We start from the raw sequence: 18,393 nt of genomic DNA on the forward strand, positions 1-18,393 counted from the left end.
ATTACGTGCAACTCAAGCCTGCTTCGTGGCCACCCTGTCTGCCTTCCCTGGCCCCTGTGTGCTCCTTAACAGCAGCCCAGATCAAGTTAATCTACGGGCGCTTTCCCCAAAACAACTTCTGCCTGTAGACACGAGGCTGTCAAAGGAGTTTCGTCTGCTGCTAAACGAAGCAGAAACACAAATTCTCTCATTATGGGCTGCACCAGGCAGAAATCAGGCTCTTTTCTTTATATATATATATGTTGCTATTACAGAATCAAATAAGAACCTCTTGAAGAACTTCCTGACAGTAAGAGCTGTTCGACAGTGGAATTTGCTGCCAAGGAGTGTGGTGAAGTCTCCTTCTTTGGAGGTCTTTAAGCAGAGGCTTGACAACTATATGTCAGGAGTGCTCTGATGGTGTTTCCTGCTTGGCAGGGGGTTGGACTCGGTGGCCCTTGTGGTCTCTTCCAACTCTTCTATGATTCTATGATGACAGTACACCTTTCTGCACAGGGCAGGTTCAATACCTGAGGCACAGCAGCCATCGACAAGCCAAGGTTGTCCTCCGCATAGCTGTCCTGCGCAGCCACAACGTAACAACAAAACTAACTCAGCACAGATGGTTTTACCACCCCAACTCAAATTCTACTGTATAGGAACACACTGAGACACACCGTTGCTCCATATAGCTGAGTATTGTCTGATGGGAGGTGTTTCTCTGGGGCTTCAGCCAGGGGTCTCTTTCTCTCCGAGTCCTAACTGAGATGCTTTACAGCTGAGCCATGACCCTAATTGCAGAATTACAGAGTCGTAGAGTTGGAAGGGACCACGAGGGTCATCTAGTCCAACCCCCCTGCGATGCAGGAACCTTTGGTCCAACGTGGGACTTGAATCCACAACCCTGAGATTAACAGTCTCATGCTTCTACCGACTGAGCTATACATCATGTCGTCTGGTTTTCCAAATCAGCTTTTGTTCGATTCCCCTCATTCCAACCCAGGCAGGACATTTGTCACCCTAACACTTTACGTTCATTAGGACAAAAAACAACAACCCAGTGGCAAAAAAACAAAACACAACAAAAACCAATAGATTTTTGGGAATATGTGATGTTCCATCTCCTTTTTGCTCACAGAGGAAGAAGACGGAAAATGGCAAGTGGCTGAAATTCGGAGGCATTGTTTACTGCAGTGGTACCTCGGGTTACAGACGCTTCAGGTTACAGACTCCGCTAACCCAGAAATAGTACCTCGGGTTAAGAACTTTGCTTCAGGATGAGAACAGAAATCGTGCGGCGACAGCGGGAGGCCCCATTAGCTAAAGTGGTACTTCAGGTTAAGAACAGTTTCAGGTTAAGAACGGACCTCCAGAACGAATTAGATTCTTAACCCAGGGTACCACTGTACTTGCAGGGATCTTACAACAGCCTATCCTAATCTGCGATCCTCCAAATGTTGTGAGACTCCAGCGCCCATGAGTCTCAACCTACATAGCCAATGGTCAGAGGTGATGGCTGAGGATGATGTAGCCCAAGAACAGCTGGAGGGCAAGTTAGGGATGTTTGTCCTAGAAGGACTATGTGGTAGGTTTCTACTTGGCTACTAACAACTGGATAGCTCAGTTGGTTAGAGCACGGTGCTGATAACACCAAGGTCGCAGGTTTGATCCCCATATGGGGCAGCGGCATATTCCTGCAATGCAGGGAGTCGGACTAGATCAGTGTTTCCCAAACTTAGGTCTCCAGCTGTTTTTGGACTACAACTCCCAGCATCCCTAGCTAGCAGGACCAGTGGTCAGGGATGATGGGAACTGTATTCCAAAAAGAGTTGGAGAGCCAAGTTTGGGAAACACTGGACTAGGTGATCCTCAGGGTCTCTTCCAAGTCTACAATTCTATGTGCCCTACTTTACAGGGGCCAGCCCTCGATTTGAAAGAGTCCTCTGTTTCAAGAGCTATCCAGAGCTATTAGAAGCAAAAAAACCAACCTTGTTTTGATGAATTGGAAGAGATTCCATCAAGCACATGGATTGATAATATGGACAGATTAGCTACATACAAATGAATTGCATGTTGACGCAAAATAAGAATGGATAAATATGAAGAAATCTGGAACAAATATTTAAGCAATAAGTGTTGGGAAGTAGAGGGAGGTGAGAGAGGTGGGAAAATATTGTTAAAAAAAGTGTAGTCATAGGTATATCAGTGTATCCAAATCTGAATTGTCAAATTGTGTTATTACTGTTATTATGGTTTTTGTTGTATGTGTCTTTTGCGGTTGATGTTTGTATCGAAAAATGGATTAAATACATTTTTTCAAAAAGAGCTATCCAGTCCAGATATCTATCTATCTTTCTTTCTTTCTTTTAAAGAGAACGGTCCCTTGAAAGGGGAGCAAGGGCTTGGGGATTTGAAGCTGACCATTTGCAGCACTACCTGGCAGCAGACAAGTCGCCCTGCCGGCTTCTGCGAGACGTATCGTACTCCCAATTTGAATCGTAGTCATTATTTCTGAATTTGCACCTGCGGGTAAAGTTACCAGCCACATCTTATGCAGGTCTGTGTCCAATCCTGCGCTCTTCTTTTTGGTGACGTTTAAGCGGCTGCCTCCGTCTACCTCTGTGTCAGTTCTGCAAAGGAAAGACCCCCCAGGGAAGGAGTCTGTCCTAAATGGCTGCAATTAATAGTGTGTCTAACTCAATAGTTTAATAACCTACAAGTGGGCAGGAGGAGAGAACTGCAACATAAAACCGAAGTATAAATTTTTAATTTTAATTTTAATTTTGAACAAACCTTTTATTGCCTCCTTGGCATTGTAACAGGCTGGCTTCCCCTTCTTTTAACACAGTTCTCTGTATCCTGTGTATGCTCCTCTGATGCCCAGTTGCAATTTCTGCTTTGGTTGAAATGGAGGGACCATCATTCTCAGTAGCAGAGCTCATGTGTTTTACATAACGCGTCTGCTTTGCACTCTGAATTTTTAAAGTTCACTTAGTGTATGTTGTTTTCAGCTTCCTTTCATTGTACAATTGCTTGGGAACTGCTTTGAATTTTTGTATTTTTTTGCTGTTCTTGTCATTTTTTAAAAAAAATCATTCAAACACTATATGCAATCCATTGGATGCCTACCAAAAAAATGTGATCAATAAAATAAATAAATTCAAGGGTTCCATGCAGAAGGTCCCAGGCAGTAGCACTGTGATACATTTTGAGGGATAGGGACTCATATTAACTGCCAAACCCACAAGAAATATCCGACAATGCAGGTAAGCTGCACAACAAACAACAACAGTACATGACTCAGGAATGGCACCAAAGAAAAGGAAACACGTTTCCATCTTCTTCTGGATTACTTTTCTCAAACCAACCTACCTACCAACCAACTTGAAAGCCTTGTTATCACCTCATGCACTTTCCAGGGCAGGAGGCCATCAATTACCCAGGTGCCCCAGCACAGGAGGCAATTGCTCCTGCCCTGAAAAAATTCCCAGAGCCCCACTGTCTTGCAACTCCCCTCGCCCCACTGGTCTTCCCAGCTTCAGTCCCTGGCATCCTCAGTTAGCGTGGTGTAGTCCTTTAGAGTGTTGCACATGGGCCTGGAAGACCTGGGTTCAAATCCTCACTCATCCATGAGGCTCACTGGGTGACTTTGGGTCAGGAAGACTTTCTCAGCCTGATGATAGTTTAGCCCAGGCATAGGCAAACCCCGGCCCTCCAGATGTTTGGGACTACAGTTCCCATCATTCATAGCTAACAGGACCAGTGGTCAGGGATGATGGGAACTGTAGTCCCAAACATCTGGAGGGCCAGAGTTTGCCTATGCCTGGTTTAGCCAGTCCGATGTATCTTCTTTAATCTCGTCCATTTTTCTCATTTTTGGCTCTCTTTCTGGAAAATCTCACAAATCATTATAGGTACCCCAGTTATCACTCATATTAATTCCGCCTCCCCTTGTATCGACTTCGACTGGGGATAAAATGGGGAGCAGTAGAACCAGACACACCAGACTGAGCTTCATGGGGGAATGGCAGGATCTCAATGTTAAAAATAAATAAATACCAGGCGACAGCAGGTAATAGGCAGGGTCTGGAAATGTGCTGGCTGGATTTGAACCCGGACCTCACAGGTCCTAGTCTGAAAAGCACAATAGCTCATGTATAAGCTTCAGCTGGGATGGCTCAGTCGGTGGAGCACGAGGCTCTTAATATCAGGGTCCTGGGCTCAAGTCCCAAAATATTCCTGCATTACAGGGGATTGGACTAGATGTCCCTCGGGGTCCCTTCTAACTCTATGGTTCTAAGTCTTCACAAAAGGAAACAAAAAACCCCACAGAAGCCAGATTAGGGCTGTAGCTCAGTGGAAGAGAATCAGTTTTGCATGCAGGAAAAATGTGCCCAGTTCCATCCTATTCCTCCTTCCTGAAACGATGGAGGAGCTACTGCCTTTCAGTGTAGAAGATACTGAGCTGGGTGGATAATAATAATAATAATAATAATAATAATAATAATAATAATAATAATTGTACCCCGCCCATCTGGCTGGGCCTCCCCAGCCACTCTGGGCGGCTTCCAACAAAGATTAAAAATACATTAAAAACTTCCCTGAACAGGGCTGCCTTCAGATGTCTTCTAAATGTCAGGTAGTTGTTTATCTCTTTGACATCTGGTGGGAGGGCGTTCCACAGGGTGGGTGCCACTACCGAGAAGGCCCTCTGCCTGGTTCCCTGTAGCTTTACTTCTCACAGCGAGGGAACAGCCAGAAGGCTCTCAGCGCTGGACCTCAGCGTCCAGGCTGAACGATGGGGGTGGAGACGCTCCTTCAGGTATACACTTTGAATTGTGCTTGGAAGCGTACTGGATCACAGGGCAGCTTCCTGCCTTCCTGTGTAGTTTGACTGCTCTGTGAGACCTGGACCAACTGGCATTGTGCCATGGTCCACACCCACCCACAACTCCTACAGTCAGGACCAAATAACCCAATCCTGTGCAGGAAGTCCTAAGGGGAGAGAATTTGGTGAGAGCCACAGACAGACGTTTCACCTTGGACATGGGGGGGTGTCCATCTACACCCCTGGTGCTTCTGACTACAACAGAAAAACATATGATAGGTAGGAGGGGGTGGAGATGATGAAGAAGAAGAGTTTGGATTTGATATCCCGCTTTATCACTACCCTAAGGAGTCTCCAAGCGGCAAACATTCTCCTTTCCCTTCCTTCCCCACAACAAACACTCTGTGAGGTGAGTGGGGCTGAGAGACTTCAGAGAAGGGTGACTGGCCCAAGGTCACCCAGCAGCTGCAGGTGGAGGAGCAGGGAATCGAACCCGGTTCACCAGATTACGAGTCTACCGCTCTTAACCACTACGCCACACTGGCTCTTGTGAGCAGACTTTTTCATTAACTGCTTCCCAGGACCCAAGCAAAAAGTCGAGGCTCAGCTGGGTAGAATGTGGTGCTGATTGTGGAGCAGCACACCTGAAGCTTCATAACTCAATAACTAGGAAGACGCACATTGACCCAAAACTGGTGAAATCGGAAAGGGGCAGTGCGGGGAAGCAGGAAGGTGCATGCAAACTGCCTAGCGTCACAAATGAACCATGAAGGAAAACATATTTTGAGGGCAAAAAAATCAGATTAGTCTTGGGGAACTGTGGCCCTACAGGAGTTGTTGAGATTCGACTCGCAGCAAAGCCAACCGGCAGGGAAGGATGAGTGTTGTCGTCCACCAACTTTTGGAGACCACATCATCCCCAGCCCTGTAGTCACAGGTAGCAAGACTGAGCCATGGGACAGGTGGGGGACCATTTAAAGACATTTTAAGCCCCGTGGACTAGGTCTTTCTGGTTAGGAGCCTGGCTAGATGGGTTGAAAAGCCTGTAAAGTCCTGAGTTCTGCGACCACCTGGATGCCAGCAGGGCACGAAGGCGAGAGCCCATATCTGTACTTCGTCTCCAGCCTCTGGGGCTCAGCAGCCTGTTGTTGTTTAGTCGTTTAGTCATGTCCGACTCTTCATGACCCCGTGGACCAGAGCACGCCAGGCACTCCTGTCTTCCACTGCCTCCCGCAGTTTGGTCAAACTCATGCTGGGAGCTTCGAGAACACTGTCCAACCATCTCGTCCTCTGTCGTCCCCTTCTCCTTGTGCCCTCCATCTTTCCCAACATCAGGGTCTTTTCCAGGGAGTCTTCTCTTCTCATGAGGTGGCCAAAGTATTGGAGCCTCAGCTTCAGGATCTGTCCTTCCAGTGAGCACTCAGGGCTGATTTCCTTCAGAATGGAGAGGTTTGCTCTTCTTGCAGTCCATGGGACTCTCAAGAGTCTCCTCCAGCACCATAATTCAAAAGCAACTATTCTTTGGCGATCAGCCTTCTTTATGGTCCAGCTCTCTCTTCCATACATCACTACTGGGCTCAGCAGCCTACTGCAGCTGAACGTGGAGGCTCCATTCCACCATCGCGGCTAGGATTTCGGAGGAGCTACCCTCCTTGGCACGGCACCCTCGGCTTCATGCCTTGGCCCCCGAGCGGACTTGGCGTCTTTCTCAGCAGCCCAGCCCAGCATCTCGCTGCGGAGAGAGACATCCCTTCTGTTCACCGTGGGACATAGATTTCTGCTATTCTCCAAGTGAAGTGGGTGATGCTTATCGCCTGTGGTAACCACTCTCCTCTGCCTGACAGTAGGAAGGCTTATTTTCTCTGTCCATTCAGGTCTATTTTTAAACACAGCCTCCAGGGGCTTGGATTGATTGGCTTACAGGCATTGCCGCGGTGCGCAGGCCTTCTCCCTGCAGCCCAGGTTCCCCTCCACCCTTCTAGCTACCCTCGCACCCATCCTCCCAACACTCTGCCCACAGGAAAGAGAGGAGGAAGCGTGTTTCCCAGATACCTTATCTGCATACACTCCATAGGTCTAAAATACAGCACTGTATTTATTACACAGGTTTCAAATTCTGCAACCAGAAGCAAAACTTGCATTCCGATCATCAGAATAAATCGGGCAAGCTTACCCAAAACAAACACCATTAATAAGTAGGCTTGAATCTCTCTGAACATGTTTTTGGACCAAATTGGTGGTTTGGAGTTTCTGTGTTGGGTATCAAAATAAGGGTAAGGGAAACAGAAATTTAAAATGAAGGGAGAAAAGAGAATTAGATATGTAAGAGCAGAGTGCCAGGGGTGAACTCCATGCCTATCTTCTTGACCAGTAGAGCTTTAAAGAGGAACAAACTCTTATCTCCAGACCATCAGAAGCCCCACCTAGTATCTCTGTACTAGGAGCAACCAGCAACAGCTTTGCACATCTTTCATGAGGACTAGACACCTGCTTATTTTGCTAAGGGGATGTTAGGATTCTGCCTAAAGTACTGGATTTTGTGTTGCGGACAAATCCAGAGTTTTGCTGTGACGATGAGTTTTGAGGAAACTGTACGTGGTAATATCAAGCTAAGCTTAACCAGAAACAAACTAGGGGGGGGGGAATAAGGTGATTAAGAAGTCCTAAAAGGTGAGTAATTGTCCAGTAATGAACACCCTCCCTTTCCAGGTATTTTGTCAGGGCAAGCAGCTGGAGCCAACAGAAACCCCAGGCGTCTTCCAAACCTGTGATTCAAGCACATTGCACTTACACAGTGACACCAGTGCAAAACCGGTGCTACGCACATTTAGATGCCGATTAAACTTATATGGAGATTGGGTCCATTCAAGCACCAACACGAAACACGAACGATATTGCAAAGGAAGGAGCAAGAACATCATGTTTGAAAAGCACTCTCCAAGGGTGATACAAACACACGCCGGCTGCTGACATGCTGAGTGTACCAAATGCATATGGGCACCTCCACGCTCACTGCAATATGTGAATGGAACAGGATTGCTGACCTGAAAGAGCACATACAGCCGGGGAAAATCTGTGAAGGCTGCAAACAGAGAGAACCACACATGCTGAGCCTAAGCGTCGCATGCACACACATACATACACACAGGTAAATGACATGCGTAACACTTGACTACGGCATGCACACATATATACACACAAACAAATTCATGTGCCCTCGCTGTGTCCAGGGTGGCACGCACAAAACTGTACACACACCCACACCTCTCCGAGGCACCAATTCACTGGGCTCCTGAGACGTACAAATTGTATAGCAACATGACTTGCACGCTAGGCTCCTAGTTACCCCCCTCACACACTGTTGGACAATCGTGGTGCACTTTTTTTTGCACAAGCGTGCGCCCACCCCGGGCGCTTCCCGGGCACTGTTTACATCGGGACAAATCCACGCGCATCCTGCAGGGCTCGCGAGCGGGGAGGCGTTTCTCTCTCCGTCAGGTTTCCCTCCCCGAAGTACTGTAAGCCCTGAGACAAGAAGGGATGCACCCGATCCACGCGCGAGGTGTAATAACGGGGCGAGAGGAGCGGGTTTTCGGGGGCGCTTCCTCCTTCCTTGCCTCCCTCCCTGCCCGCCTTCCCCGCCGCCCACCCCTCTCACCTGCAGGAGACGGTGAGTTCCACCTTGGTGGCCGGCACCCTGGAGGGCGCGGACTCCAGATCTCCGGGAGACGCCATCCCCGCCGGGCTCCAGTCGCGCTAGGGGCGAAGCGCGGCGCGCTCCATGGGGCGGGCAGCCGGAAGCACCGGAGCGCAGGAGGCTCCTTCGATCGCCGCTCTGGCTCGCTCCGTCTAGCCGCGTCCGCTCCCGCTCCAGGTGGCAGCACGTGTGTATGTTGGGGGGTGGGGTGGGGAGGGACCGCTGTAGGGCAGGGCGGGCTCCCCACTCTCCCGCCCTTCCTGCTTCCCGCCTTTGCCCGCCCCCAGGGGGCGCCCTTCGCGCTCAGGCGCCGGCGCCCGTCGGAGAGGCGCGGGGAGCTGTCCGACGTGCTGAAATCCAACCCGACCGCGGCTGCCTTTCCAAAGGCGCGCAGGGCTGTCCAAGCCGATCCTCGCTTCCTTGTCGGCTTTTCAGCGGGTCGCCCCTCGCACCCTCCCTCGGCGCCCTTTTTCTTACGGCTCCGCCCAGATGGGAGCCAGAGAAGAGATGGGACCGGGGCAGATCTCTCTGGATCTCTCTCCCGGCTCTCAGTAAAGCGGGCCAGTTTGAAAGCTCCGCCGCTGTTCCGATGCGTGGGTTGGGCTATTTATAGACCGGGAGAGGAAGGCGGAGGAGCGGCGCGGCGCGACCCCGGGTCTTGCCTTGAAGCGCTCGCCCAGCGCCGCGAGGGGGTGGCGGGGATTGGGGCACCATCCGGCGTGATCCCCGCAAAAAAAAAAAAAGTTAAAATAAAAATACGAATACGATTGTATAAGGGGAAGTTGAAACTTGTTCGCCTCTGCGACCAAGCTGGAGAGAGGTTGCGCAGCTCCAAGATAATCGGAGTGAGTTGATGTTTTCTTCTAGGCGGAGCGGAGGCGCCTTTTCGCGGAACCGGTCTGGCAATGGGGTGCAAAACATCGCATTTCCCATTCTGGTTTACTCAGGAGCCAAGTTTCACTGAGTTCAGAGGGGTTAATTTCCAGGGTGTACAAACTGATTGAAATCCGAAGCCTGATACAACCAAGATCCAGAGTTTGAAGGGCTTGTGGGGTGAATTGGAGGGGCGCTACAGTGCTTAAAAATGTTAATACGTCCCCTAGCTTCGTTATTGCAGGTTTCAAGACGGGAGCCCCAGCCATCCATAGGGAAGGCAACATTATATCTATTTATTTTATCCAGCCTTTTCTGAAGCTTTCATAGATTGCTGGGAGAGGCAGGCAGTCCTACAAGTTGATTTCTAGTTCTTTTGAGCACTTCCACCCTCACCCATAGGACAGAAATGAGCTCAGCCAGTCAGGCTTACAAGTAGATTACCGGGGACGCAGCATTGTTTTGGAAGTATTCTCTCTCTCTCCCCTCCCCCCCAATAAAAACACACAGTTTGCCATTTTGGCCCATCCAACCCTACCACAAGTTTTGGGAAAACTGTATCTGCAACAGTAAGAGGAGAAAGAGGACTGAGAGATAGAAAACAGATGCAAGTGCATTGATGAGCCCTGGGCTGATGGTTTGATTCAGCATAAAGAAGATTGTTGGGATTGTTGGGAAGTTTGCCTGGGGACTGTCTGCTGAGACACCTCGAAAGCCAGTTAGACTGGGCTGGCATGGAGCTCCTTCAGGTGACAAACGAACCCGTGTCCAGCAAAAATATGAAAAGGTACAGAATTATGCAAACAGGAAGAATGCAAAAGCTTGATTCAGATCAATGGAGGACAAGAACCTTAATTTTAAGCTCACAGCCCAACGGGGGCTGCGGGAGTTTTGCAGAGTGGGATGTATAGATTCAACCTCCCTTAAAGGCTCCTCCCACTTTGGGAACCAGGCCTCTATGTAAACGAAAGGGTGAGGGACCCAGCAGCCTTCCAGATGTGGTTGGACCCCTCCTCCTCAGCTCTAGATTGCCTGGGGTGGCGAGAGCTACAAGCCTCGCCTGTCTAAAGGCTTTGTGCAGAGCTCACTGCCCAACGCAAAGAGAAATCACAAAGACAGAACCAGAAGACGGGGTGTTTGACACATTTTACTGTGGTGATTTGTCAGAGCTAGCCAAATCCTGTATGAGTGGGGGGGGGAGAGAGAACCGCTCCCCCAGCTCATCATTCTAGTGGAAACCAGCCCAGCCCAAGGCAGCTGAAAGCTGTGACCAGTCAGTCAGTCAGTCAGTCAGTGATGGACCCAGAAGGGCTGGCAGTCAGGTAGCGTACAGAGGAGAGCATGGCCTGATGCTCTGGCCCAAGCCAGAAGCTGGCAACTGGGCTCTCATGGCTTATGAGGTTCCTTCACCTTCCGGACTAGAAAGCAACCCAGACAGGGCAGCGTTGTCGGTAGTGGTGGGTGGTGGTGGGAGGGGGTCTCAAAGAACGCTGCTTCCTCTTAGTCCAACGCCACGGGCAAACTGCTCCAGAAGGCCACCGATGGCTCCCGATGGGCTGGGCATCACAGGCTTCAGGCCCACCGTGCTGTTGTAGGCCGCCAGAAACGCCGAGCGCACGTCCTCCAGCCGGGTCTCCCTCTCCGTCAGCGTCACCAGGCTGTAAGGACAAGGAAGGAAACGGCAGTTTTTGGAACTGTTCAAAGGGCTCCCCTTAAAACCCCATTGGCTAGCACCCATCTCTCATGGATGCTTTAGTGGAGATTCCCGCACTGCAGGGCTGTCTGTCCTGTGGGGTCCCTTCCATTTCTACGACTCTATGAAATCCGTATCCTCTGCAGAAGTGTGTCAGTGTCCTATATTGCAGACGGGTGGGGAGAGTAGCTTGCCCAGGCCATAGCAGAAGCCAGATTTGAAACTTGCGAGAACCAGCTAGGATTTGGTCCCAATGAGTTATTCCTGCGAGGCAGGGAGGAACGCTAAGCAACCTTTTCTACCAGCCCCTCCAGGCCAATCCTTTTCTTTGGCAATACAGGAAGCTGCCTTAAAACAAGAGCTGGACCACTTGTCTGCCTAGCTCAACATCGTCTGCACTCCATAGCAGTGGCTCTCCAGGATTTCAGACGTGGAACCTCTTCCTAGCCCTACCTAGAGACCGCAGGGATTGATCCTGGGACCTTCTGCATGCAAAGCAATGTCCTACCGCTGAGCTATAGGCCTTCCTCCATGGGGGAAGTCCACAAGTTCTAAACTTCATACTTCACAGCTCGGCCTTTTGGCCACCAGCTCTCTCAAGATGCCAGTGAAATGCGCGACTTCATTTCACACAGCTCCGGGAGTGATTGACACTTCAAAGCCAGCTGGCTTCCCTTTCCTCCGGTGGCACGGAGGGGGAAAGGAAAACAGACGCCCACTGGCAAGCTTCTGCACCTTTTCGCCGCCTGCATCTCGCCATGCGAGCGAGGAGACTGTGACCGAAGCACGAGTCCCGGAACCCGGTCGGCTGCGGCAGAAAGCTGCTCAGGGCCTTCCAAATCAGAGGCAAACACTCCCCCGGTCCCTGACAGGGCTTCAGAACAGAACAGAAGCAACGTCTGCTCAAGGCAGCTGCTTCTGGGGCGGCCTGAACTCTGGCACTCCGCGCTGGTTTGGGGAAGGGGCAAAACTCAGCAGGAGAGCCCCCGCTCTGCGTGCAGAAGAATTCAAGTTAAATCCCCAGCATCTCCAGGTAGGACTGGGGGAGAGCCCTGCCTGTAGCCCTGGAGAGGTGCTGCCAGTCTGTGTCAGCAATACTGAGCTGCGCCTGATTGTGTAAGACAGCTTCGTATGCTCAGTTGCCTTTGCACCGAAGAATTTCTGGGCCGCCTTGGCTTGAGAGTGAGGAGAAGGCAAAAGGAGACGCAACGAGGGGAAACTGGCCGAGCGGTTATAGTTAGGGCCCAGAATTTTTGTGTTTGTTTGTCTGGGTAGGTGGGGAGAATCACAGCCATGGGAGAGGCTCAGGAAGCCACGAAGGCCAAACTCTTTGGAATGTCAGAACCCGCACCTCCATCTCCACCGCCCATAGGGCCAGATCATTATTCCGCCGAAAAGAATTCCTGCTCCCCCCCCCTCTCGGCTTGCTGCACCAGCCCCAATTAGAGCGCCCGCCCCACTTGCCGTCTCCTGCTGCTGCGCTGAGGAGGAACCTCAAAGCCAACATTCGAGCAAAGAAAAAGGCCATGATCTCCACCTTCTCTCCTTGAACTTTATCTTCTACGCTTCCCTTCCCATCCCTAAAGCCCACTGCAGGGAGGAGAGAGAGATGGAGAAGGAACTGTGTGCTGCATTCTGCCAGCCGTTCCTCAAAGTGCTTTTGGGATAAAGCCTTCTGGCCAAGAGCTTCTGTATTAGTAACGCTCCTCCGGCTCCATTACCCCGACGCTTGCTGGCCTCCTCCTCGTCCACTTCTTCTCCTCCTCCTCCTCCAACTCCCACCTCCTTCCCCCTCCTTCCACAGGGTCCAAGTTGAGAGTGTAATCTCCAGAGATGGAGAGAAAGGGAGCTGGGGGAGAGTAGAAACCAAGAGCTTCTGGCTGTGCCTGCTAGCAGGAAGCTATTCTCTCCACCCCCCACATCACTGCCACTCCCCACCCTCCCGTTCTGTGAAAAAGAGGTGCAAGAGAGCAATGCATCCTGTAGAGTAGGGCAAGGCGTCCCCCTGTGACCAGCCTCCTCTCCATCTGATCTATGGTACGGTGGGGAGGAAGCCAGGGTGGCGGGGGGGGGGGAGAGAGAGAAGCAAACAAGACATTCCAGATGAGAGCTGCGCAAAGGGAGATTACTGTTCAAAGGCATCTGTTCAGAGCTGTCTTAAGAAAAACAATCTTTGTCGCCGTGCATACACGCATCTCTCTCAAACACACACACACACACACACACACACACACACACACTCTTTCTCTCTCTCTCTCACCATTTTCTCTCAAAGAGAATAAGACATCCCTTTAAAAAAGGTCATCCCAAGGGCACGGCACAAACCTGCCCATCAAGCATTCCCTTTCATCTCCCCAGTGTTTTCACCGGCTTAGGAACTGGCACCGTCAATTTGAATGGAAAGCAGGAGAAAGCCACCCACTGCCACCAGCTTCGAGTCCGGAAAGAGCAGCGAGGGGACATGGCGGAAAGGCTTGGATTAGAAAGAAAAATAATAATACAAAAAAACACAAGAGCCCAGGGAGAGAGGCAGCCGGTTTATTCAGCCCGCTTGGCTCGTCGAGTGAACAGTTTGGAAGAGTGTGACAGAAAGGGGAAAGGGCCTTTCCGGCGGCCCCACGACTAGCCCATGGAACTCCATGTCACAGGACTAGTCAAAGGGGGGAATGCATATTTGAAGATGAAACTGCGCAAAAGCAGAGAAATGTTGCTGTTTTGCCAGAATAGGGGCGAGAGACTCAGAAACCGCAGCAAGGAAGCACAAGTTTGTTGAGTCTTCCTCCAAATGCTTTTTAAAGGTCCAGGACTAAGCGGGATTGGGAAGTTCGCAAAGAAAACTTCCGCACCAGTCCCAAAGGGGCTGGTGGATCGCAGGATCTGAAGCAGAGAGCTACAGCAAAAGCTTCGATCCTATCTGTATTTCCTCTGGGAGTAAGCCCTGTTGAACACTGGAATTCGACACAGTGCAAAGGAGATTGTTCCACCAGTGCAAACATATCTGCTTGTCTGCTGGAATGACCCCTCTGTCTTTCCTTCCCTGACATGCTATCCTGGGAGTCCTCCCAACCCTCCGTATCCAGGGGAGGAGAGGAGAGGAAATTGCACCATTGCACCAGCAGAGGAGTCTTGCACTTGGCTTCTTCTGCTAATGGAACCAAGCAGCCGAATCTGGCCCCAAGGCTATCTTTCTGGCTAAGAAGCAAGCCCCACTGAATTCCAAGGGACTTATTCCCAGGTTCAGTGGGCCCAGGGCTGTGTACCCTAGATTCTGAAGAAGCATGTGTAGGAATGGGCTGCAGGGGTTTGTCCTTGGCTTCCCTTGAAACATCAGGCTTCCTCCTCTTCACATCCAGGGATGCTCCTGCCCCTCTCCTGCGGTTCCACCTGGAAGGCTCCCGACAGAACCTGAACCCGGGATTAGACGCAGGTTTAGTCTGATCCAGGAAGCCTCGTCAGATTCACAGCCAAATGTGGACCCCCCAAGAATCTCAGAGTAATGGTTATTTAAATGGGTCTGGACTACAATGCCCATCATCCTTGGCCTGAAGCTGATAGGAGGTGGAGTCTGCAGATTCCCCACCCCCTGCTTAGGGTATGGCTCCCACATGGGCTCATGGGCTTCAAGCTATGCACCCCACTCTACCATCTCCCCTTCTCCCCCCTCCTAATACAAAACGGCAGCGTTTGCATGTTGCAGCAGGGCTCCCCCAGGCCAGGGAATGTGTGAGAGGCTGGGCAAACTAGAACAACTGCAGGGAGAGAAGGAACTTGCGCTCTTCTCCCCACCACCTTATTATAACCCACCTAATTCCAAGCTCTGAAAACCTACACACGCGGCTCGGTGAGGAAGGAGAGATCCCTGCTTATTTGCCCCACTACAAATAAGCTAGCGGCTCTCCCCCAAGAAACTCCCAAGGCACAAACAGCGCTAGCAGGAGATTACACAAGACTTTGGCATAAGCCCTGGCTTTGGCCACATGCTGCTTCCTCGGTGAAATTACCCGTTTAGTGACACTGCAGCTCTCCAGACTGGATGGGGAGGGCAGGGGAGAAAAGTCTGTAGCAGAAGCAGCTCCTTGCTTGGTATTTGGAAACAAGCCCACAGGGCTTGCAGAGAGGGTCAGCTTTTTAGAATCCCCCATTTCCTTGTAGGGGACACTGGCTTGCAGGAGTTGTAAGCTAGCTTCACTTACTCTTTTTCTTCCTTCTGCTGCAGGAAGTCATTAAGCTCATTCGTAATATCTCCCAGATTTAAGCTACGGGCTGCCATAAACATGCATTTCCTGGAACTCAAAGCATCTATTGAAGATGGGTTGCAGGAGGCTTGAAAGAAAACCGTACACATATCTAGCTTTGTGCTCGGTATTTCTTAGTTTCCGGCTTCCTTGATCTGCACCTGGTGCTGTGTAGGTGCATGTACATAGATACCCCTTCTCACCAACAAGGGAGCCAGTGTGGCATGGTGGGTAGTGTGTCAGACTTGGCCATGATGCTCGGTGGGTGGCCTTGGAGGCCAGTCGCTGCCTCTCAGCCCAATCTACCTCACAGGGTAGTTGTGGGGGATTAGATGAGGAGGGGGAGAACCATGTATGCCACCTCAAGCTCCTTGGAGAGAAAGAGGGATATAAATGCAACAAATAAAGGTAAAGGGACCCCTGACCATTAGGTCCAGTCGTGGCCGACTCTGGGGTTGCAGCACTCATCTCGCTTTATTGGCCGAGGGAGCCAGTGTGCAGCTTCCGGGTCATGTGGCCAGCATGACTAAGCCGCTTCTGGCAAACCAGAGCAGCGCACAGAAACGCCGTTTACCTTCCCGCTGGAGTGGTACCTATTTATCTACTTGCACTTTGATATGCTTTTGAACTGCTAGGCTGGCAGGAGCAGGGACCGAGCAACGAGAGCTCACCCCATTGTGGGGATTCGAACCTCCAACCTTCTGATCGGAAAGTCCTAGGCTCTGTAGTTTAACCCACAGCGCCACCTGCGTCCCTTAATGCAACAAATAAATAACATCAAAAATAAAAGCACACACTGCATTTGACTGTGGCCACCATGAGCAGAACGCACTTGCATGATTCTTCCCATCCACCCCAATTCTAGGAGAAGTCAAAGGGCTGCAATGTGTCTGAAGCTGTAGAGCAGGCGTGACTAACCTACGGGCTCCAGGCTGTGTTGAACTCCATCTCCCATCAGCCCCAGCCTGCATGGCCAACGGGCAGGGATGATGGGAGCTGTAGTTCAGCCACATCTGGTGAGCCACAGGTTAGCCACGCCTGCTTATAGGAGAATCTCCCTCCCCCGGCTCCTTATAAAGGCAGGATTCTCAATGGACAAAACCACACCAACCTCATTACAGACTGGCCTACATAATTCCAATTACAGGTCAGCCGGAGAAAGAGGCCTGGATTAAGCGCGTAGGAAAGCTGTCTCCCCGCCGCCCCCATGCGACTTCCTCCAGAGATACAGCTCCGGCTCCTTTAAAAATTCCTTGCCACTCGGAACGCAGCAGCTGTGCTTCCTTCGTTGCAAGGCCCAGGCTGTGGCCATTTGCCCAGCGGTAGGAGAATTCAGATCCTGGCAGCCTGATAAGCTACCAAAGACATGGAAGTGGGGGGAGGCTGGTAAGGGGGGGGGGAGGAGGGACAGAAGCATGCTGCCACTGTGCAGACATGGCAGTGGTAGGAGAGGAAGGACCCCAGGATATGGCTCAGGGTGAGGATTCCATGTCCTCTGAAGGAATTCGCTCACACCAGAGGCATCTGTTATCTTCAAAACAACACACACACCCTACACAATCTGGGAGCACATGCATGCTCCCGTTCCTGGGTCTGCAGGAGACAAGAGTAACCCCTTGTCTGCCAATTCTTCTCTGCAAACGTGCCCCACTATGGGCAGTTTCTCCACCAAGCTGGTTTGGCCATCTAGCTAGAAGCCAAGGCATGGCTTATGGGGCATTTTGCAGGGGAGAACTGGGCAGGCAGGTCAGGGTTAACCATCACTCGCTGATTTTGCACCCCTGCAAGTCTCACCCATGTGCCTGCCTTTTGGGAAGCCCATGAGTCAAGCTAGGTCATTACTTAAACAAAAACACTCCAGTCAAGAGTTCCGCGCAGGGAAAAGTTGAATCTTGCCTACCTAACGCAAGTCAAACGTATTTCAAAATACTTAGCATAATTTAGTCCGCTGCACATGGAGAAGTGGGTACAAGTTTCTAACAACTGGAGGGCTGTAGCTTATCGACCAGAAATAATTTTCCCTGTGCCGCTACAAGATGGCATGGTAAATAAAATAAGCATTTGCAATATCTGCTGTTGTAAGTGTCTAAAAGAACAAAAAACAAAGGGGCTTCTGCCACATGCGGTGAACATGCCCTTGCACTAAATACCAGAAGAAAATGAAAGCTTTTAACGGATAAGATATTGGACCCCTTTACTTGCTTGTTTAAACTTAAGATCTAATACAAAAAGAACATCGTGAACTGACTAGCTGCATGACAGCACCTGCTGTGATAATCCATTCTAAATACTGGAAATTACCAGATATAAATGAATGGATAAATTGTAGGACGTCGCAGTAAGGGCTGAACTGATATCTTTTAGAATTATAATTTTTTTTAAAGGCTAAGATTCAAATTTTTGTTTGTGAGCGCTAAGCCTGCACTTATAATGAAAAATTATGAGCATTTATTAATATGTGGTTTTTAAAGCAAAACACTGGAAGTATCCTGTATGGTTTCTGTTAAGTCTCAATGTATAAATACCAGGCGCATCCAACTTCCAAGAGACTGTGATCTACTCCCACTATAAATAAACTGATAGTGATCTACCCATTGGATTGACCAGAGTTGTTCAGCTTTTATTTTTCCTTGGGCGATCCATCAGGATCACGCGGTTGACCAGGATCAACCAGGGACACCCAGCAATCGATAGGTAGATCGCAAAACCTGGTGGGATAAGTCCCACGATTGGAATGTAATAATGGAGGGATACAATCTATTTCAGAGAAACAGACCAGACAAGAAAGGAGGAGGAGTGGCGTTATATGTCAGGGATGTGTATACCTGTGAAGAGATCCAAGATTTAGAAACTCAAAGCCAAAGTGAGAGCATTTGGGTCAAAATTAAGGGAGAGAAGAATAACAGAGACCTCATTGTGGGAGTTTACTATAGATCCCAAAGCCAAACGGAGGACATAGATGATACCTTCCTGGAACAGATGGCCAAGCATGCAAAAGGAAGGGAGATAGTAGTAATGGGGGACTTCAATTACCCGGATATTTGTTGGATGTCAAACTCAGCCAAGAGCATAAGGTCAAACAGATTCC

The 18,393-nt window shown here is 50.2% G+C and overlaps 2 protein-coding genes across 4 annotated transcripts in view; both read right to left on the bottom strand.

Annotated features, from left to right (window-relative positions):
• The window catches only part of CPNE9 (copine family member 9), a 62,165-nt gene extending 53,093 nt beyond the window's left edge, over positions 1-9,072 (bottom strand). Inside the window, exon 1 of the mRNA XM_082210024.1 lies at positions 8,466-9,072. Coding sequence (XP_082066150.1) covers positions 8,466-8,542 — 77 coding nt within the window. The 5' untranslated portion in view covers positions 8,543-9,072. The remainder of the gene's footprint in view (positions 1-8,465) is intronic.
• Positions 9,073-10,508: 1,436 nt separating this feature from the next.
• Positions 10,509-18,393, bottom strand: part of MTMR14 (myotubularin related protein 14) — an 89,956-nt gene continuing 82,071 nt past the window's right edge. For all 3 annotated transcript variants that reach the window (XM_082209701.1, XM_082209700.1, XM_082209702.1), the window contains one exon: positions 10,509-11,035. In XM_082209701.1, the coding sequence (XP_082065827.1) occupies positions 10,858-11,035 (178 nt within the window). In that variant the 3' untranslated portion in view covers positions 10,509-10,857. The remainder of the gene's footprint in view (positions 11,036-18,393) is intronic.

Source organism: Podarcis vaucheri, assembly GCF_965113315.1.
Source record: "Podarcis vaucheri genome assembly, chromosome: 2".
Classification (NCBI taxonomy): domain Eukaryota; kingdom Metazoa; phylum Chordata; class Lepidosauria; order Squamata; family Lacertidae; genus Podarcis; species Podarcis vaucheri.